We start from the raw sequence: 22,596 nt of genomic DNA, 5'->3' as shown, positions 1-22,596 counted from the left end.
GAGATCACCACCAGGGAAGGTGTAACTAAATATATCAGCTTTTTACATGTATCCAAAAGTTAATGTGAAGCCTCATAAGAGGATCGAAACAAGAGGAGGAATTACTGTGTCATATGGATTATATGCAGCAGACAGTACGTGTGAGCTAACAATTCTTACCCTCGAGTCTCCTTCACTGTGGTCGAAACTTAGCAAAGACCAAAGACACGGCATGTTGCACCTTCCCATCACTAGGTTGTTGCTACGCATGACGAGTCTGATAATTACTCAACAGCTTGCTGTGTAGATGTGCTACTCTCAAATTTATTCCACGATTTAGTTTAGCAGTGAAACGAGAAATCATCTCCACTGCTCAGCAACAAACACCAGAAAATTTATCTCAAGGAAGTCCACCATAGTCATCAACCAAAACAACACCAGGACTGGCTTATTTCGCAGTTTCCTCCACTTTGGTTTCACAGACAAAGCGTAGGTACTGAGAACAGCAGCAAGGTAATATTCCTTCGGATAGAACAAATTAAAATTAGTTCAGAACACAAACTAGATGGCAGGAGCCCCATTTCGATGGTTGCGGTGGTCGCCAGATGCTGAACACCTTTTACGAGAAATTAGCTATCAGCAGGTCTTTTCTCGATAGTAACCGGGGCGTACACCTTCCCGTTATCAATTCTTGTCGTGCGCCCTCCAATGTCCAGAACAGCAGAAGTAAATGCAAGAGCTGATCCCCCAGTGAGAGCTGCTTGAATGTTCCTGCCTGAACATCAGATGAAATACACATCAGGTAAACTGGGTTATCTCAAGCAAAAATGATGATAAAGCATGGATATTACACATCAGAAAAAGACTCGTATTATGACTTTTCTCCAGGATGGTCCCAAGAAACAGATACCATAGATTCAGTAAACTTTTATCTCCTTTCGGGGCAAGGACACATTATGGTGATGGTAACAAGTGCAAGTCAAAAGAACAAACTAGAGGAAATTATGTGTAGATATCTTTGCAAATCACCAAGCAACAATCAGATAGCATCTTGACATTACACTCCTACTCACAAAACAGTTATTAATACTAATGCAAAATTCATAAACTACAGCCTGAAAATCTGTTTACATTATTAAATAGCTTTAGCGTGGAAATATTATGATGACAACAACAAGTTTACAATATCCAGACTATTTGGGTCAGCTATATGGACCTTTTACTCTATAATATTTTAAATCATAGCATAACTCCTAAGTGAAAAAAATTCTTTATGATTTCTTCAACAGATACAGTTCATAACACACAAGTTCAAGAAACAATTTTGTGGTCAACTGCCATAACATTCTGGATCAAATAGTTTTTTATTAAAGTCACTAGAAAAGATACAGAAACAAATGCATGTTAAATATATCTCCAATTAAAACCATCTATAACCAAAAGATGCAGACCTGAGCACAAGTTTGACAACTAAAGCAAAATACTTCTACAATCAAAAACCATTAAGCTAGCAAGATGGATAAGCATTGGAGGATCATTATAAGTGATAAATAGTAGGCTAGCTATAACAACTATTTCGGTGGAAAGTGAGCACTAACCAAACAACAGCATGCTGTTTTAATCAAACATGCCACGATATGAATGAAATTCTTCATACTGGTCCTCTAGCAACAAAAGAAGCTAGTCAGCTTGAAAAATCAGATAACCTATAGAAGCTGCATCAATAGATATATATCATATGGTCCTGTACTGAGGTTTTATTTTCAGCTGACACCAATTTATTTAGTCAATCAGGAGGTAAAGTACCTTTGAAGTTTCAATAAACTTTGACTAGTTATGGTCCAGAGTCAAGTCTAAGTTTAGAACTTTGGCCAAAGTTTTGTGTTCCAAGTGAACGAACTAATTAAGGTTAATGTGTCCGTTGGCTTTACTTTTGATGTTTTCTTGATCAGTTATCTCGGCTGGCAAGAGATTAACTCACTATCAAATATTTTTAGAATTGTCAAGACCATGCAAAACAAAACAAGTGATCAGTAGCCATGTTTTGGATACAAATTTCTTTAAAAAACACTAGTATATTATAACATGATACTTCACTTGGCATATACATTATTGATATATAAGTATATCTGTATATGTACCTCCATATAGAAGAGCATCTATTTCTACATTACATAACCAGATCTTTATTTTCAAGGTATTAAATCTTAATTTAGCAAAAACAAAATTCAGTGCAGATTTTTCACCTGAGTGAGATCTAACTAGTTTAGTTTGTTCATTTTTTAGTCTTCCTGAATCTCAGCTGGAACTACTGTAATTCATCCTAAAAAGGTCACAATTGAAATTCCACAGCTTACATAAATTTGAAACTGATACTTGAAACCATGGTTTGTATTACGCACAAAGCATGTGATATTTTATGTCTCGGGTGGTGCAAGATAGTTCAAACAAAACAACTTAAAAATGTACTCAACGAAAAGGTCATTAAAGAACCTAGTATCAATCCATATATACGGTCTATCAAAATTCAAGTAGGAAAGCATTTCGACAGTTAGCTTAATGGATTCATGGGTGATCAATTGCATAACGTGATAAAATGCTCCAGCACCATGTTAAATAACCTCAAGATTGACGACTAGAGCACTCACTTTTGCAGCCAAGCTTAAGAACAACCAAGGTTTCCAAGCAAAGCAACACATTAACACAAATGTCAGAAAAATATGTTCTTCAGGTAGACAACAGATATGCCAACCAAGGTTCAATAACAAGAAATTTCCGAGACCATATTTCCCAGAGAAAATCAAGATGCAGTGTGTGTTACGGATACTATCCACTAACAGAACCATTGTGGAAAATTAAAATTTTCAGTAATGTCATAACAAGAGCCACTCAGACCACAGATATATGAAGGAAGACGGCGAGCTTACGTTCTACATTCTAGTGCTAGATGAAAATAGAGAAAAATGGTACCTCTAAAACCATAAACAGTTGCTCCAGCAACAAATGCGCCCACAGCACCATTTATGAAATCCCTCTTCATCCTTTGCTTTTGCACCAACTGCTCCACACCGATGTACAGTCCACCGACGGCAGCAAAGGTGAGCCCATAGTTCCCGCACAGCTTCAATGTTCTTATCAACCCCGGAAGAGCAACGTTCCTCTCGACACGAGGCACATCATGCCAAGTAGCAACAATGGTGCCCCAAATGGTCCCTGCCACTAATCCCGTCGTCGCAGCCTTAAACGTCTTCATGGCTGGAGAATCCTCGTCCTCCAGATATCCCATGTCCAATTGATCCATCCTTCTCTTCCACTCGATGAAATGGAACCCTAAAACCCATGATCAAACAATAGATCCAAATAATCATACAAATAAAGAAGGGAGACGAGGAGCCACAGCCCAGAAAAACCAAGATCGCAAATCAAGATTCTTTCTTGAACTAAAATTTGATCGCAGTACCCACGGTATAACGAGAAACCACACCAAGATCCAAGAGATGCAAGGGGATGATCGGAAAATGGTACCGATCAAATCGACAAAAGAACGGTGCCCTAAAAGATTCCGAAAATTGAATTGGGCGATTGCTCTATGAGATCAGATACAACCACAATTACGAGAGAGTTATTAAGATCAGGATTGCGACAATTGAAATTTCCTAAGCAACAATTGCGGAATGATTGGGGAAGGTTACCTTGGCTTGCGGCTCTTCTGGACCTTTGCGCGAGGGTGAGTTCTCGCAAACCGCAGGCGGACCTATAGAGTATGCGTGGTAAGATAGTGAAATTACCAGAGCGCCCTCGTCCTTCCGAATCACGATCAGATGGCGATCGGTCTCTGAAGATATCGTGGCCGTTTGATCGAAAAGAACGGCTACCTGCTTTTTTTATCTTTTATTTTTGTAATTTGGGTCATTTCCTCTTTTTCTATCAATTATAAACAGCACAAATATAATTTGGTTAACGCAAAATGTTGCAAAGTTATCAGAGATCTCGTGATCATGTTTTCAAATTCAACGATATCGTTTTATCCAAATTAATATCATTGAGCTCCCTACACTTAAGTCATAAGATATTCATTAAGAAATCGAAACTTTGAGTTTTATGGATGAAAAAATTAGAAAAAATTAATTTGTATTTGTTGGTGTTTTAATGATTTTTTTATAATACAAGTAAATAATAATATCAATAGAAAAAGATCGATCCATTCTCTATTATTTGATGACATGAGCATGACTTAATTCAATCATAATAATTTAATAAGATTATAATCGGAGAAAGATAATTAACTTATTTTTGAGCTCATCTACTAGGCTGATAGAAGTTTATTCATAACAACAAAGTCGAAATATAAAAACGATATCCATTATGGACTCGATTTTTGTAGTGTTTCCTAACTCATATTTCGTTTCAAACTGGGTTAATATTCATGTATTGAATGTTATTTTATGGCATGTCAAGATTTTTTAAGATTTATTGATCTGCATGTGTTACTATAGTTTGTTTTAAGTCGAGCTATCAAATATCTTAGATCGGAGAAGGCAACATCGTTTTATCATGAAAGAATATCTCGTGCATAAGTGTATAAGGAAGTAGTTATTGTATTAAAAAAAGAAAAAAAAAAGATGAACACTTGAAATTGCTTTTGTGGTGATTGGTTCACAATCATCATAAATTAAGGATGTAACGTAAAAGATATCCTCACGTTTGGTGGAAGTCAGTATGGTTTCCATCATGCCACGTAGTTTGTGCCAACAAGTCTAGGCATCGGAGAAACAGTAGCATGCTTGAGGTGGAGACTTTGAGTTTTCGATATATCTTTACGTAACCTCGCATGGAATTGATATATATATATATATCCGTTTAAGGAAATAGTAACGCGCTCGAAATGGATCATCACATCTACGACGAGTCAAACACCAAGGCTGAAGGCTGAAGGCTTTTACACGTGGAACTTGCTTTGTTAGTGAACCGTACGGAGTCCCAACCCAAAAAGAACACTCAGTAGTCTTACACGTTATGATGATTGATCGTTGAAATCACTGGAGCTTCGATAAGATGTGGCACGACAACTCAGCAGTCTCAATAAGTTTGAGAACACGTGACATATGTTGATGGAGGATTTGGACTCCTACCGCCATTTTCGTTTTCCTGTGTTGATGGAGGATTTGGACTTCACGTTTAGGAATAGCAATGGGAACCGAAATCTATCGGTGTCGTTCTGCTTGAAGCCAAATTGTCAACCGTTTACGTGGTTTTTGGGGCAACCATACCAACTATCCAATCTCTATTTGAATTTTCTGTCATTAAATTCCTCCTGCATGATTAGGTTTTTTTTACTATAATGTTGTTATTGAACCACATTACATAGTTGAATAAATCTGACATTTTTTTTCTTTCTTTCCGAAGATCCACGTTAGAAATGATGGGATAAGATGATGATGTTAGGCTCAAAATAAGTTTTAGTGAATATGTAAGTATGAAATGTTTTGAGTGTTCGATAAATAATAGAAACATATATGTAAGTATTATTTGATAAAATTAAAATTTAAAAATACATTAAATATAATATGATAAATTTATCCTTCTAATAAATAAATATAATCTTATAAAATATATATATAATAAATATAAATTAAAAATAATATAAAATGAATATAAATAATTTTAAAAATAAATAAATAAAATTCTACAAAGACATAAATTTTATTTGTTTCTTACTAAATTTGACAAACTTATAATTTTAGATAATATCATATAATATTTTAAAAATTACATTAACATCTCGTAAATATAACATCGAAGCAAGTTTGATTTTTTTAAAAAAATTACTAAATATCAATTCATATTTAAAATATATATTAGACGTCGAGACGCCTTTGAAATGTATTCTCACCGGACAAACCCTCGACACATGTTTCAAATATATTTGCATTTTAAATGTGTTCCCCCACCTTACTTTCGTACGAAATCCCTGTTTGACTTCGGACACGCACATATGTCGTATGGGTTAAGCTAAGCCCACTGTTCCACCACGCAAGTTCGTCTTTATATACACCGTAAGCCAATCGTCTTCGACGCAGTTGCGAAACCTTCACCGCCCTCTCTTATCTTTAGAATATGCTGACGCCTCAACTCAATCGCCATGCTTCCTCCCTCCTCTTCTGCCATGGCGGCTCCCTTCCTTCCGGCCGTGGAGTACCCCACGGACCGGCGGTGCTGGTGAGGTCGAAGAAGACCTCGAAGAGGAGCGGCGTGCGCAGTATACGCTGCGCGTTGAAGGAATTCCGGTCCTCTCAAGCGGAGACGGATGCCGTCTTGGCCATCAAAGCGGTCGCCACCGTCAAGGTGACGGTGGGCGGCTTACTGAGTAACCTTGGACTGCCGCGCGGGATCGACGACGTCAAGGATTTGCTCGGCAAAACGCTCTTGCTCGAGCTCGTCAGCACCGAGCTGGATCCAAGTAAGCTTTCGTAGCCACATTTGTATGCATTATCCGCCCATGAAACATCCATTATCATCACATGCATCTCTTTTCTCTCCCTTTCTTCTTCCCTATTCCGCATCGATAGATAGAAACATTAAACCATGAGGAGTCCTTCTCTTTGATCACATATCTTTAAACTTGATTATTTTGCATGATGAATTGGAGTCGTTCTAGTTGGGCTTGGCTTGCCAAATGATCTGAGAAACCACGTGAAAATATGATAGAAATAGTTACTCCATTGATCTTCCTTGCCTTTGTTGATTTATTATTATTTTTTGATTATTTTAGGAACTTTCAAGTCTAATTTGATAGAAGAATAGGTTCGGTTCATCTAAATTGTCGATCCAGTGATTCTTTTATTTTTTGTACTGAAAAGAGGAAGATCCCACCATATTTCATTTGTGAAATACAAATAGAAAACATGACCCCCAAACTTGGGAATCTTCTTCCTGAAGATGCATTCTCCGAGGCCAAATTCCAAGTTTCTCATTCAACATGGTGCCACAAAGATAAACCATCGCAAGAACAATGAACTGCAATTCCCTACCATCGACGTACAAATCAACCTACACTGATTTGGGCAGAGTGACGCTAACCAAAAGACGTCGTATAGTCCAAGAAAAGTCTACGGACGAATAAGACACGTATGGAAGACGTACGTTGCACCATTCCCTGCTATTGTAGTGAGCCAAACGTAAGGCTATTAGAGCTCTGGTGGCTAGAGAATATCTTCATCCAAGTGGGAAGAGAAGACGAGGAAAACCACAATACCTTACCAAGCATTAATTCCGTGCATGCACGAGTCCGGTGGTCCATATTTTGACTTAATTCACTCGTTGTTTGACTATGTGAAAGAGACTGGACGGGAAAAGGAGACCGTCAAGGCTTATGCTAAAAAGGCTAAGCAACATGGGGATGAGATCGAGTACGAGGCTTCCTTCAAAGTTCCAAAGGATTTTGGCGACATTGGAGGGGTTTTTGTAGTGAACGAGCACCGCAAGGAGATGTTTCTGGAGGAAATCAAGCTCGACGCCAGCGATCATACTGCTACTGCTACTACGCTCACTATAACATGCAAATCATGGGTACACTCCAAGTCAGACAACACGGACAAGAGATTGTTCTTCGTCAACAAGGTATATATGTGTGTGTCTGTGTGTGCGCGCACATATTTGAATCGCATAGACGACTGATCCTAAATGTGCTTCCTGTGCTTGGAATCAGTCATACCTGCCTGCCCAAACACCAGCTGGGCTTCGCAGATTGAGGGAAGAAGAGCTTGAAGTCATCAGAGGAGACGGTCAGGGAGAGCGAAAGGCGTTCGAGAGGATCTACGACTACGATCTGTATAATGATCTAGGTGATCCAGATCATGATGTGAGCAAAACCAGACCAGTTCTTGGTGGTAGCAAGGAGTTCCCGTATCCGAGGCGCTGTAGGACAGGCCGCCCGAGATCAAAGAAAGGTATTCAGATATGTTGACATGAAAGGAAGGACAGTAGAGTTACGGTGCTTTGTAGTACGTACGTTGAGTATAATTTGTGGCATGCAAACAGATCCAGAATCGGAAACAAGGAGCGGCTTCGTGTACGTTCCAAGAGACGAGGCTTTCTCTGAGGTCAAATCAGCGACCTTCTCGTCCAGGACATTGCGATCGGCGCTTCGTGCGGCTATTCCCTCCATCGAGACCGCTGTCATCGATGCCAAGCTCGGATTCCCGCACTTCACTGCCATTGACTCATTGTTCGGTGATGGCTTGACACTGCCAAAGCGACAAGGAGTGGGTTTCTTCCAAGGCTTGCTTCCTCGTTTGGTAAATGCCATTACCGGTGGAACTCAGGAACTGCTGCTGTTCGATTCACCTGAAATGATAGAGAGTAACCTCCTGTTATCTTCGACTGCTATCTTTCGCGCATTGGCGTTTGCTGAAGGTCGCTCCGTTGTGTATCCATCGCAGGGGACAAGTTCTCATGGCTTAGGGACGAAGAGTTTGCTCGCCAAACGTTGGCCGGAGTGAACCCTTATGCCATTGAGCTGATCAAGGTGACGACCAGTTCTTGCTATCGTGTCATCTTTGTGAATCATGATCTAACATCTCCACCATCGGGCAGGAATTTCCTCTGGTAAGCAAACTCGACCCTGAGGTCTTTGGACCTCCTGAGTCAGCAATAACGGAGGAGATGATCGAGGAAGAGATAAACGGAGTCATGACCGTGCATGAGGTATTGACTAAATATCAAAGGGCAACATTAGGTGTTTAAAGGAACCTCATAGGTCTGCTTAATTTCGTCAGGCAATCGAGAATAAGAGGCTGTTCATGTTAGATTACCATGATCTGTTGTTGCCGTACGTGCACAAGGTGCGGAAGCTAGAAGGCACCACGTTGTATGGGTCTCGCACCATCTTCTTCCTCACCAACGATGGCACTCTGAGGCCGCTTGCGATCGAGCTCACTATACCAGCCTCTGCGACGGGGCCCCAATGGAAGCAGGTGTTCCGTCCTCGTCGGGACGCAACCGGGGCTTGGCTATGGAGGCATGCAAAGTCGCATGTGCGTGCTCACGATTCGTGCCACCACGAGCTCATCAGCCATTGGTATGGTTCATCATCTTTCTCTTTCTTTTAGCATTGTCGATTACTGTTCTTGCGGCACCGATCTGACCTGTGACTTGACTCGCAGGCTAAGAACACATTGTTGCGTCGAGCCCTACAGCATCGCGGCGCATCGGCAGCTCAGCGAGATGCACCCGATCTACCGGTTGCTGCACCCCCATTTCCGGTACACCATGGAGATCAATGCGCTTGCAAGGCAGGCCCTCATAAACGGCGGGGGGATCATCGAGATATCGTTCTCCCCGCTCAAGTACTCCATGGAGATCAGCTCCGTCGCCTACGACCAGCTTTGGCGCTTCGACATGGAAGCCCTGCCCGCCGACTTGATCCGAAGGTACTAACCACTACAACAGGTGGATTGCTGGAAGTCATCCTTAGCAAACGATGGATTAAACTGGCCGTTCATTTCAGGGGAATGGCTGTTGAGGACCCCACAGCCGAGCACGGCCTGCGGCTGACCGTCGACGACTACCCATTCGCGAACGACGGCCTTCTGATCTGGTCTGCCATCAAGCAGTGGGTTGAGGACTACGTCTCACACTACTACCCAGATCCGAGCCACATCACCGACGACTATGAGCTCCAGAGGTGGTGGGACGAGGTCCGGACCGAGGGACACGGCGACAAGAAGGACGAGCCATGGTGGCCGAAACTTAACACGTTAGAGAGCCTCATCCACACCCTGACCACCATCATATGGGTAGCGTCGGCGCACCACGCCGCCGTGAACTTTGGGCAGTACGGATTCGGAGGCTACTTTCCGAATCGCCCATCTATCGCGCGCACCAACATGCCCACGGAGGATGCGCAGAAGGAGAATTTTGTCAGGTTCTTGAGGAAGCCGGAGGTATCACTTCTTGAATGCCTGCCCAGCCAGATCCAAGCGACGGTGGTGATGGCGGTGCTGGATGTGCTGTCGAGCCATTCGGTGGACGAGGAGTACCTGGGTAGCGAGCTGGAGGCGGCGTGGGTGAAAGATCCGGTAATCCAACGAGCCTATGAGAGATTCAATGGAAGGATAAGGGAGATCGAGGGGATCATCGATTCACGGAATTCTGATCCTAAGCTGAAGAACAGAGTCGGAGCGGGCGTCGTCCCTTACGAGCTCATGAAGCCGTTCTCTAAGCCTGGAATTACAGGGATGGGGATTCCTAACAGTGTCTCTATCTAACAATCATATATACTGGTAGATTAACTATCATCACATTTTTTACCTTCGAATATTTCTATTTATTGATTGATTGGAATCGCCTGTAGCATCTTTTACAATGCAGCAATACACGCCATCATAGAAAGAATCGAATTTATCATCCATAAATGAGTTATGACATCGAAAACTCTAAGAAAGAATTCCATTCCTCGGTTGTGTTCCGTGCATCAAAATGACTTCTGATTACATGATGCAGAGGCTCGCTTCCGTGTATCTGTAGCCGCTCAGCCAAAACTTTGGCCAGTAGACGCTGAAGGTTGATGCTTCGGCAGATTGGAATCGGTCGAGAATAAGCAATCGGCAGTAGTGTGTCCTTATAGCGCTGCACTCGTGCTTGTTCCATTGCACATGCACTCGGGAACAGGGTAGGCCGTGACATCCTTGCCAACCTTGTCGGTCCTCCACTCCGGCTGGCCTAGCGATCCTCGGTGCAGGTCCTTGATGATCCGATTGAATTCCGAGTCCGGCAAAGAAGCGTCGACGAAATATGGGAGCATCTGCCGCTTGTTGGGGGTGATGAACTTTCTGTGCCCGGCATACGCCCTGTGCCCCTGCATCAAGTGCCCCATGTTTCCTCCGTGTGACGGCATGAACACGTCGCTCTGCTCGCACACGATGTAGTCGATCGCCGCAAGCACCGAAGATTTGCTCGCAAATCGCTCGAGTTCGCCGGGCTGTGAGATGTTCTCCTTGTTGCACAAATGCGGGAACTCTGTGATCAATGGCAGCAGGGCCTCCGGCCCTCCGAATGGCTCGCCGCCTGCCCAGTATATCCTTGCATCCTTGGGAGCTCCGAGTGCCTTGATCAATCTGAATCGAAGAATTGTCGTCAGTAACTCGAAAACAAGTAATAGAATCAAAGATTTGCTTCCTGGTTCTTCCTATACCTGGTTACTTCAAGAGCATTCAGTGGGCAGAACCCGGCGAGTTTGCGCTGGTGGTGAGTCATGTTGGACCTCCCAGTGAGGAGCTTCGGCCGGAGCTTTCTCTCTCGCTGGACAGCATCATCGTGCTCGGGGCTTAGCCCAGGAAGGCAACCGGTACGCACCCACACATCCTTCTCCAGTCGAAGGTGCAGCGCGAGGTAAGGCCCTTTGCTCCGCATCCTCATGGCGAGCTTGTTGCCAAGCTCCTGGATGGGCGCAGCAAACCTCAGGGCATGGAATGCCACCTTGTGGGACACGAGGGAAGTATATGCATCAGTACTATGTCAGGGAGACTTGTGGCGAATGTGCAAGGATGGAAGGGGTGGATCTTGTGATTACTTACTTTGCATCGGAGCTTTTGCAGATCAGGTGGGAGGTCCTTTGATAGCCGTGAATCTAAGCCTCTGAGAAGCAAAACCCCCTCTCGATTAAGCTGCAGAAAGAACAAGACGAGAGGTTGTATTCAGTACTCCCTCACCGTCGAAGGGTAAGTGATAATTCAATTCATCCGTCACAAACCGACGAGCTAATAATGAAGTATGGAATAATGAACTAATATCACTGTTCATCACTGCTTTTTGGCGATCATTCATCGGTGGTTGGAGGAGTTGTGGCTACAAACACCTAACATGTTTTAGTAAACAATGGAATAATGCAGTTCGGGAAGATGGATTCAGACAAGAAGTATATGTTAGTGAACAAGTGGATCACAGCTAATATCCCATTGCATCCAACCAGAGAGCAATGAGACCGGAAGAAGAAGAAGAAGAAGAAGAAGAAGAAGAAGAAGAAGAAGAATCACTTACTCTCTTCAGGTACCTGTTCTTGATCCATTGAGGGGAGACGTGTAGAGGTGTCTGCTTCTCCTCCACCGGCCTTGTTCTGATATGAGTCGACGGCAGCGACGACACCACCTTGACGTCGTCGGCGAGAACCCGCTTGAAATGCTCCAGATCAAATATGTCAGAGAACTCACTGCCCGATCAAAGAACAGAGCAAAAATTAAGATGCCTCATAAAACCGAGTCCTCATATGAGGTGCAGATATAGATCATGTTCATAGTACATTTACTAGTAATGTTTCGATGAATGAGCTTAAGATAGCCAAACATAGATGCCTCTTTAGGAAAAAGATATATTTGTAGCGAGAGAAGACGATAGAGGCAAAGATGAGCTTTGGATCTTAGATTAGGAGAAGTAGAGATATGAACAGGCAGAATGGCACCTGTCGTCGCCCCAGATGAGATTGACCTGCAGAACGGGCACGACGAGCGCCGCCCCGAGGATGCGAGCGATCACAACCGCATCGACAATCTGGTTCCGCTGCTGGTTGAGCCCACCGGAGACCACCACCAGCAGGTACTTCCGCCGCCTGCCTCCCCGCGCCGCCTCGGTCTCTACCCGGTACTGCTCGCTGAAATCAAGGCACGGCCTGTAGCCCATCCCGTCCGGCTGCCTCCAGAACTCCCCCTCCACCGCTCCCGCACCAACACCGACACCACTTCCTCCCCCTTCCACCGCCACTTCTAACACCGACCGTACGGGTTCCGGCGAGGAAGAGGAGGAGCAGGGTACGGGAGACAAGGGGAGGAGACGGTCCAGCTCGGACCCTATCCTGAGGGTTCGGAACAGCGCGAGGAGGAAGAAGAGAGACACAAGGAGGAACTTTGGGCTACGGGCGAGGGAGGGGAATCGGTGGCCTGCCTGCCGCGGGGCCTTCCTGGGGGACAGGTGGAGCGTGTGGAACGCGGAAGCGGAGAGCGAGTGGATGAGCTGCGACGGCACCGCAATGTCGGATAGATGCTTCGTCTTCGCCCTCGCCATTAGACCACAAACAGAGGGAGACGGAGCACAAGGAAGAAGAGGAAGAAGAAGAGACGTGGGAGTAATCCAGTGATATCACGATCAAGCGGGCGTAGGGAAGGTGGTCGGAACTGGAAACTCGTTCCCTATTGAATGACGAAAACACCCTCACCCAAGAGGGGTATTTAGAGTTATAGGACCCCGAGAACGAGACGTGGCGGGACAACAAGTCGACAGCTGGAGCGCATCCAAGTGCGAGGTCCGAAGCTACGTCAACCAATCCCATCTCTCGCGAAGAATCGGACGGTGGATCGAGCCGTGATGGGGCTCAAAGCGGTGGTTTACTGCTACGCGTTGGACCACTTGTGGCGAGCCCTCATTAATGCATCGAAGTGATAAAGGACTTTTATGTGGATGTGACACCAAAATTGAAGTGATTAATGTATCCTATGACGAGCAATGGTACCATTCCAGACTTTTGAGGTGGGAAAAGATGGGATCAATCATGACTTTTACATGTCGGAAGATTAAAGGTGAGACCATTCGTCCCATAGCAACTCCGAGAAATGAGATCCCACGTTACACGTGGATCATCAAATGTGGATCGAAATTTACAGTGGTCATTATTTCCAGAAGAAAATGACAGTAAAAGCAGTCAAACCTCTAGAAAACGTGGAAGAAAAAGCTAACACCGTTGATTGGGGAGTTCGGAGAAGACGAGAGACCAAACATACCGCTCCATGGGGTCTAAGCGATAGGGATGGGATGGGATGGGATGGCTCAGTCATCATCGGAGGACGAACGTATCGATTAGTGAATGGAGAGCGGTGAGTTGGGTGCATGGTTGGAGGTAATGTGTCGGTTCTTTGCGGCTCTCGACTCGGAACATCGATGTTTCGGTGCATTCATGTGTTGCATGCATCTCTCACGGGCTGTCAATGGTCTGGAAACAGTATGAACGGCTGCAACTTTGCCACCAACACGTCCGTGATTGTTGGATGTTAGATGTGTCTATTCCTTTTTGCTTACAGCTACCATTTTCATTTATATTTTTCTTATTTTTTCATTTAATTTCATATCGAGTGAAGAGTAAAAAAATTGAAAGGATAAAATCGTACGAGACTCATCCGAATAATTTCTTACAACTCAAAAATTAAGCTACTCTGGAAAACTAATGATAGACCTTAAAATAAACTTAATCTCGCATTAGTTCGAAGTGGATCTAATTATTATTATTATTATATATTTCATCATGAGAACTATCTGTATTAATGTAATATGACAATTTACGTGCTTAATTGGGAATTATCATGCATTTGTCTGTGTATACATAAAGGTCAAGGCTTTTCCTCTTCTTGCAATCATGCATGCATTGCTGCCCGAGATCTAAGAATAGGACGAAGAGGTTAAAGATTAAAGAGGAGCAAATTAAAACTGTGGTCATACTTTGTCTGACATAACACACATGGATTGTGGGTGGCAAATGCATGTCATGTCGCATGTGAAGGCGATTATGAAAGTGGGTTAGGTAGGTGAATTGGGTTAATTAATGGAAGAAGGTGGGTGTGGTGTTGGCCTCATCATGTGAGCATCCATATACGTTGGGCTCAGACAAATTTAATGCACCCCTTACCGATTAAATGCATGTCGTGTTTGCCATCCTATTCTATTCGCCCTCGATTCATGGTGTCTGTGGTTGTTCTCACTTTAGATTCCGTTCCTTTATCTATGTTTACTAGAATCTAGTCCACTTTGGAGAGTGTAATGATACATATTTACTTCATCATCATTGGTATGATACATATTCAAATGTATTATCAGTCAACTCAGGTCAGTCGTGTGATCGATACATTGATACTAACTATAATGGTTAGACGATTAAATCTAATGATGCTTAACAACTATACGAAATGTTAATGCTCAGCGTAGTCATTTATAAAATAACTTTACGTAGATTAGTTCAATCGAATGCATTGATTCATTTCGATTTGATATTATCTTTATATTTTTGACTTAAATATCGAAGATATTTGTATTCGACACATATTCAATTTAGTTTCATAGATGTTTAATTCAATCCACCTATGCTAATCCTATGATTGAATCATATTCAAACCAAGTTGGCTTTGCGACTCGAACAAAATGACCATTTAGGTTTTGGCTTAGGTTCTTATGAACTCTCTTATTAATTAGATTAAGACTAAAAAAACCATTGGAGAGTTAACACATTATTATCTCAACACTTTCTTGTGATTCTGTTTGGGAAGTTGACACAGTGGAAAGTTTTTACTGAGGATGGGTCATTGAACATTACTTACAATGACATGAACCACAGTTTCATAGGTTTTAGATATCTTATTGTGCAAGAAAATAATAATAATCAAATATCAAAACATACGTAACAAAAATCCCATTACCGATCAAATCCTCAAAAATATATAAAATAATAAATATTTATAAAATAATATAAAATTTAAAAATGAAAACGGTTTCAAAAATATAAACATATATACATATATAGATCTAAAATGATCTGACAACATTTTATAGCCACCAACCGATATCCATAGTGGGAGATGCTTCTGTGTACTTCATTTAATGCGCTTTCAATGGTTCTATTGACCTTGCGGAATCTTGTCAGCCTTGTTTCGATGCTTTGCTTACTCTAATTATGTTTTGAGATATGTGAAGGCGATTGATAAAAAGGAATAAATAAATATTGGGATAATTATATATTTTTGTTAGATTTTTTTAGTATATTATCTTGCTCTTTGATTTAAGAAATTTATATTAGATTCTCTATAGTTGAAAGCGAAACATATAACTCCATTTCCTCTAACGTCATCGATTTTACAAATAATAATAAATAATAATAATTTTAACATCATAATTATTTTTTTTAATGATGGAAGACAACTATGTCGCTGGGGGCATAGATGACTGTTGTTAATAAGGAAAGAGTACGATTATGAGAGATGGAGTAAAGGAAGAGGAGGAAAAGGATGATGTAGATGCTTTACATATGTATCAGTATTACTCTACATTTACGTCCGCTTCACTTGGTAACTGCGTCGGTACTAATACATATAAAGAGCAACGAAATGACCACTCATTATCGTTGACGCATATATAGAGTGTTATGTTATCCTTTTCGTCTTCTCCCTTTACCTCATCTTTTGTCATAACTCTGCATTCTCATCCGTCACAATCACCCATGCGGTGGCCTCGTCCGTCACCATCGAAAGTATCATTAGAATATTAAAATTATTTTTTTAACTATTATTTTTATACTTTCATTGATAAAATTGACGATGCTAGAATAAACAAAATTAGATGTTTTACTTTCATAATTATATAAATTTTAATATATATTTTTAGTTTAAAATATCTAAATATAAAGAAATAATATATAATTAATGAAAAAACTTTTCTAAGGGAAAGGAATTGAATGAGTCCGGTCGCGACCAAGCAATTACTGCTCTGCTATTGGACTGTGTTCTTCAGCTACTTTTTCTGATTTCAATCTGACGGTGCGTCAGTCTGTCTACAAAAGAAAAAAGAAATTAGGGTTCCAAGTTCTAAATGAAGCACCGATGCGAAGCACAACTGATTCGGAGAAGAACACGCCAAATCAATCCGAACACAGCTCGTGGAGAGGAGGACCGAATGGTAAGTGTGTGCTAAGACAATGCAAAAGCAGAGAAATATTATACTAACGATCTACGAGTGGCAATGAGTAGCTAATAGATAAAAAGCTGCGGAAAACAGATGGAGGGTATGATTGGTTTACGGCACTGACGAATCAGTATGGTAGCTTTGTACTCTGAACAGTAGAGATCCTCTATTAATATCTCCACATTCACACATCAGTTTGGATGGTATCGAAAGTAGGACATCAAGAATGTAGTCTTTAGATACTCTCATGATCGAGTAGGTTGAGTTCTCTCACCGACTCGATCTATACTCTCGTGACATAATCTCTCGTGTGATGTCAAATTTTACTAGTCTGATGGATGATGATAAAATACTTTAATGATTCTCTTCACTTAGTCACTCTACTAAGTTCAAATTTAGAGTTTTCTTCATGGAGTTTTCCTTTCTACCCTACTGTACAAACGTATTTGTACTACGTGCCAAGTACTAATTGGACACGGTTCATCTAATCTTATAGTTTATGAGAGAGATCTCTATATATATGTTAAGGACCCTTCCGCCAGCCGCCTTGATGCTGTTTGGTTTCCCGTCTCGACTACAATGAGCTTTTGGATCGAAGGATCACGTATTAGTATGTCCACGAATCTACTCCATTTGGCGTCAAGTGTACATCCACACAGCCCTCCTCTGAGGAATAACCAAAGCGAAGCACGAGGAATCCGATGCACTGACGAGAAAGAAAGCCACTGACAGTACCGCGCACATTCACAAACCTCCAAAGTCCAAACCGTAGCAGCACAGCCCTGCCGTGCCGTGTGCCACCGATGCGCCAAAAAGCCTCTCTCGTCACGAGAAGAATCTTAAGCTTTTGCACCTTGAGACGACAACCGATCGAGGGCACCGAGACAAGTGGGGACGGGAAGGAGGACGATGGCAAAGTCTCCGCAACAAGAAAAGAATGGAACTATGCGTTTGAACTTGTGCCAATCGCCATGAAGTTGCAGAATAGTATCGACACCGTCAGCTCTTTGGTGAAGAAACAGAAGAACTTTATTTGCTTTACCGGAAGCACCCACTGCTACAAGTAGGAAGATGAAGAAGCACTCATCATTAATACATTGCCGACAACGAATGTCAGCTCATGAGGTACTGCTGATCACCAGCAATCCTAGACGCACAACAACGACAACTTGATTTCTATCTAGAGCAGAGACTTTGAGGTTGAAAACCTTATTTGATTTCCCAGTACATAGTGGCAGGATAGACCCCAACAGCTACGATCAATTATTAAGTACTTCTTGGAACCAGTGAGCAGAGGTCTTGGGGTATCTCTTCAACCCATTCCTGTAGTCGACGTATACGATCCCGAAGCGAACAGTGTAGCCGTCGGACCACTCGAAGTTATCCAGCAACGACCATGCGAAGTACCCTCTCACGTCGACTCCGTCCCTGCCAATACCAACGAACACACAGCTCCACTTTACTCCTGGAACAAGTACAATTCAAATGCAAGCAAACCTGATAGCTTTCTCGACGAAGTATAGATGATTCTTGTAGTAGTCAACCCTCATATCATCTTGTAGGGCTTCGTTAAGTGGCCATGACGCGTTGTTGACCTCGTCGACTCCTAAGAGGGACAGCAACACATGATGATTAAGACTTGGTCGTGCGTACATTATGTCTCATGCGTGTCGGTGAATATTCTCAGATACTTGCCGTTCTCAGTGATGTAGATGATTGGGTTGTTGTATCTGTTCTTAAGATACAACAAGGCCTCTCTGATGCCCTCTGGGTAAACAAATAGCCAATCCGAGGCAGCCTGCATCACAAGCATAGAAATGAGTTGCTCATCGAGCCAGCCACTGTGCTGCAACATTAAGCTGATCTTACCTGAGTGCCGATGGGAGTCCCTTGTCGTTTACCTGTTTCAATGGAAAGAAAGAACAACACTTAATACGCAGAAATATGAGATGACAAGAAGGAAGTCTGCGCCTGTTTACCGCTCTGGAGTGTGTAGGAATCGGTTTCGTAGCTGGCGTTAAGTTTTGTCAAAAGGGAAATGCTATTAGCGAAGTAGGTGGTGTAGTAATTTAGTCCGATGAAGTCGAATGATCCTCGAACCATTTTAGATTGCTTGGCAGTGAATTTTGGCAGGCGATTCCCGACGATCGCCCTCATCGTAAATGGATAGTCGCCTTGAGTCAGAGGATCCATAAACCTACACCACAACTCGCATAAATCCATGATCAAGATTTTGTGAAGAAGGCCATCCTGTTAGTGTTTGCGTGAAGGCCACAACTCACCATCCAAACATGAAATCTAAAGCTCGTGACACAGCATCTTCATCAGATTTGGAATTCGAGTAAGGCACGAACCAGTGAGTGATCAGTGTTATGCCTATCATTCCCTTCTGAGATGCCTGACGACAAATGTATATAATAAGATAGCTTACATGTATATAAATGGATGTGCTGCTTACCTGATACTTGCGTCGGTACCGCTTCACGGCAGCTGCATGGGATAGCAGCTGATGGTGAGCACAGAGGTAGGGCTCCCGACCCGAATCGCCTTCGGTGCACTTGCCTTCGGTCCATGGAGAACACCGACCGGGTGCAAATATACCGCTCGAATACCCCCTGTCGCAAAACGTCCATGGCTCGTTCAACGTGATCCAATGCTTTACCCGGTCCCCGAATTCCTTGAAGCATATCTCGCTGTAGTCGCGGAAGTCATTCCTGCATGTTTGGATCACGGTGAGCAATTAGTCTAGGTATTGGTTTGTCTGAAGAGGCCAGCTGCTGATGAGTCAAGCCTCTCGAAGAAGAGATACGTTTGAGGTCCACAAGAAATCTGTGACTTACACGATACTTGGGCTAAGGAAACCTTGGTATTGTGATTCAAGACCCTGAGGAAGATCCCAGTGGAAGAGGGTCACAAAGGGCTGCAAGCCTGTCGATTTCGAGAAGAAGAGTTATTCTACATGGTTGCTAACCTTTCCAATCCTATGTTGAAGGGCCACATACCATGGTCTAGAAGATCATTAATAAGAGTGTTGTAATAATCTACGCCTTCTTGATTGACTCCACCACTCAAACTTCCATCTGATATCAGACAACGAGGACTTGTCAAACGTTTCATTATCTAGGAAAGGAATCCAATGATAGGAGATCGTTCCAAATTCGTAGCTTTCTTACTGGGTAGTATCCTGGACCAGGAAATGGAGAACCTGAAAGCATCCATGCCCATATATTTCAAGAAGCCCATATCTTCCTGCAGTTTTCGGTAATCAGCAATTGGTAGGCAATGAGTATCACGAGGATAACGATTGCTGCTTTACCTTGGAGCGATGATAAAAATCGATGGCCACGTCGCCGGTGCTTCGATCTGCTATCGCTTCTGCCAAACACAAAGCCATATGTCATATATATCTCTTAGCTGAACAAGTCAAACGATAGCAACAAGTAGGATGGTGTGTGTAGAGTCAATCGCACGCTGTGGAATACTTGAACGCAAGACAGAGATAGCACACCTACTTCTTCTTACCTTACAAATGTTACACTTCATCAATACAACCAGAAATAATACAAAGAAAACGTATAAATCATGTTGGAGATGGAAGAGATTAATTGAGTTAGCAGCGTTGAGCTTATGACACATTAATTGAGGTGCACTAGTTATTGGGTTACCAATAAAAGAATCATATATAGAACTATTCCAAAAGTAACAACATCAAGCAAGTATTTCGTCGCATACAAATTGTTGACTGTGTGTGTGTGTGTGTGTGAGAGAGAGAGAGAGAGAACCTGGGTGATCGTGGGTGAAGGTATCCCAAATACTTGGTCCCCTATGACCTTCAGCAGCAGCGCCTTCGTACTGTGAACAGGAGACAAATCAGTTGATGATCGATCAAGAGACACAGAACCAGAAGTCTTCTTTCTGAAAACTAATTAAGATCGAGAAAGCCATGAAGGGCCGACCTGATACGCGGCGGAGGCAGCTCCGAAGATGAAACCCGTCGGAAAACTGCTTCGATGCACATCCTTCTGCTCCGTATGCTCTTGCGCTGCCACCATCAGTATCAGCAAGGAGAGGGGGAGGAGAAGGCTACAGAGTCCGAGAGCCATTGATGTCCAAGAGGTGGCAAAACGTCGCCAACAAGTGGAGGTGGGAGTGGGGAGAGGAGAACGTCAAAGCATGATATAGCGCCACTGGGTCTTAAATTGATGGCACAACGTCGTATGCGGTCGGTAGAATCGCCAAATATACTGCAGTTTCTGTGGTGGTAAAACCTGTTTTGCTAATGCATGGTTTGCAATGAGCGGCATCGAAGCCTTGTGTGGGTTGATTGATGCACAGAGGCAGACATCTTTGGTGATCCAAATTATGTGAACCGGTCAAGCGGACACAAGGCGATGACATGGAGGTGCAGATCGCAATTATTTCTCCCAATCGGCCATCTCTGATTACAGTGAGAACAGTCAGTCTTTTCTTTCCCATCATACGTATAAGAAGTATAGTTAGCACATTTTGTTATTACTAAATCATAACAAATCTTTTACATTATCAATGATATTCGAAGACAATAAATATATTCCTTCTTAAATTTACTGATTCAAATATAATAGTATAGTTGACAATTGCAACCCCAGCAAATATTAGTACAATTTTGTATTGTACTTTTGTGATACCATTCATGGACTGATTCACCATAGGTTACCCTTATTGCTGTTAAGAAATTATTTCTTTTACATCTTAATCCAGAATATTCCATGATAAGAAATGATCTTTTTCTAGACTTTACTAAAAATGATATTAAATTTATATCTGGATTCATTCCTTACTATGTCACACTAACCTTTTGCCCTTCGGTCGTCGTATGATTGATTCATTGATACTAACTATAATGGTTAGACGATTAGGTCTAATGATGTTTAACAACTCTACGAAATATTAATGCTTAGCGTAGTCATTTATAAAATAACTTTACAAAGATTAGTTCGATCCAATGCATTGATTCATTTCGATTTAATATTATCTTTATATTTTTGACTTAAATATCGAAAAGATTTGTATTCGACACGTATTCAATTTTGTTTTGTAGATACTTAGTTCAATCCACCTGTCATATGATGCTAATCTTACGATTGAATATGTAAAATGACCATTTAGGTTTTGGCTTAGGTTCTTATGAACTCTCTTATTAATTAGATTAAGACTAAAAAAACCATTGGAGAGTTAACACATTATTATCTCAACATTTTCTTGTGATTCTGTTTGGGAAGTTGACACAGTGGAAAGTTTTTACTGAAGATGGGTCATTGAACATTACTTACAATGACATGAACCACAGTTTCATAGGTTTTAGATATCTTATTGTGCAAGAAAATAATAATAATCAAATATCAAAACATACGTAACAAAAATCCCATTACCGATCAAATCCTCATAAATATATATAAATAATAAATATTTATAAAATAATATAAAATTTAAAAATGAAAACGGTTTCAAAAATATAAACATATATACATATATAGATCTAAAATGATCTGACAACATTTTTATGGCCACCAACTAATATCCATAGTGGAGATGCTTCTGTGCACTTCATTTAATGCGCCTTTAATGGTTCTATTGATCTTGTGGAACCTTGTCAGTCTTGTTTCAATGCTTTGCTTGCTCTAATTATGTTTTGAGACATGTGAATGCGATAGATAAAAAGGAATAAATAAATCTTGGGATAATTATATATTTTTGTTAGATTTTTTTAGTATAGTATCTCGGTCTTTAGATTTAAAAAAATTATATTAAAATCCTATAGTTATAAAAATAAAATATATAACTCTATTTACTCTAATATTATTGATTTTAATAATAAAAATAATAAAAATAAAAATAATAAATAATATTAATATTTTAATGATAGCA

At 41.8% G+C, this 22,596-nt stretch overlaps 4 protein-coding genes across 5 annotated transcripts; 1 reads left to right on the top strand and 3 right to left on the bottom strand.

The window, feature by feature from the left end:
- Positions 1-283: 283 nt before the first annotated feature.
- Positions 284-3,776, bottom strand: LOC103997723 (outer envelope pore protein 16-3, chloroplastic/mitochondrial). Its single transcript, XM_009419028.3, has 3 exons — positions 3,672-3,776; positions 2,950-3,309; positions 284-754 (listed from the first exon to the last, which is right to left on the bottom strand). Exons 2-3 carry the CDS (start codon positions 3,278-3,280, stop codon positions 609-611), a joined length of 477 nt encoding a protein of 158 aa, XP_009417303.1. The 5' UTR covers positions 3,281-3,309; positions 3,672-3,776; the 3' UTR covers positions 284-608.
- Positions 3,777-6,040: 2,264 nt separating this feature from the next.
- LOC135649746 (probable lipoxygenase 8, chloroplastic) lies at positions 6,041-10,299 on the top strand. The gene is made up of 9 exons (XM_065168490.1): positions 6,041-6,439; positions 7,319-7,599; positions 7,688-7,928; positions 8,020-8,340; positions 8,421-8,506; positions 8,575-8,685; positions 8,757-9,058; positions 9,144-9,410; positions 9,488-10,299. The coding sequence occupies exons 1-9, from the start codon at positions 6,097-6,099 to the stop codon at positions 10,245-10,247; spliced, it is 2,712 nt and encodes a 903-aa protein (XP_065024562.1). The 5' UTR covers positions 6,041-6,096; the 3' UTR covers positions 10,248-10,299.
- Positions 10,300-10,367: 68 nt separating this feature from the next.
- Positions 10,368-13,169, bottom strand: LOC135649747 (O-fucosyltransferase 20-like). Its single transcript, XM_065168491.1, has 5 exons — positions 12,437-13,169; positions 12,019-12,187; positions 11,556-11,645; positions 11,174-11,457; positions 10,368-11,096 (listed from the first exon to the last, which is right to left on the bottom strand). Exons 1-5 carry the CDS (start codon positions 13,033-13,035, stop codon positions 10,601-10,603), a joined length of 1,638 nt encoding a protein of 545 aa, XP_065024563.1. The 5' UTR covers positions 13,036-13,169; the 3' UTR covers positions 10,368-10,600.
- Positions 13,170-17,695: 4,526 nt separating this feature from the next.
- LOC135649397 (beta-glucosidase 12-like) lies at positions 17,696-20,864 on the bottom strand. Of its 2 annotated transcripts, XM_065167698.1 has the most exons (13): positions 20,646-20,862; positions 20,472-20,541; positions 20,006-20,064; positions 19,863-19,938; positions 19,692-19,769; positions 19,530-19,617; positions 19,148-19,403; positions 18,972-19,087; positions 18,669-18,886; positions 18,559-18,590; positions 18,385-18,487; positions 18,187-18,295; positions 17,696-18,117 (listed from the first exon to the last, which is right to left on the bottom strand). In XM_065167698.1, the coding sequence occupies exons 1-13, from the start codon at positions 20,790-20,792 to the stop codon at positions 17,949-17,951; spliced, it is 1,521 nt and encodes a 506-aa protein (XP_065023770.1). In that variant the 5' UTR covers positions 20,793-20,862; the 3' UTR covers positions 17,696-17,948. The 2 variants fall into 2 exon arrangements, with proteins under 2 accessions (XP_065023770.1, XP_065023769.1); XM_065167697.1 differs by having other exon boundaries at positions 18,972-19,403; positions 20,646-20,864.
- Positions 20,865-22,596: the final 1,732 nt, after the last annotated feature.

Source organism: Musa acuminata, chromosome BXJ3-9, assembly GCF_036884655.1.
Source record: "Musa acuminata AAA Group cultivar baxijiao chromosome BXJ3-9, Cavendish_Baxijiao_AAA, whole genome shotgun sequence".
Lineage (NCBI taxonomy): Eukaryota > Viridiplantae > Streptophyta > Magnoliopsida > Zingiberales > Musaceae > Musa > Musa acuminata.
The sequence above is the reverse complement of the archived record's forward strand: the minus strand, read 5'-3'. Positions and strand labels throughout refer to the sequence as shown.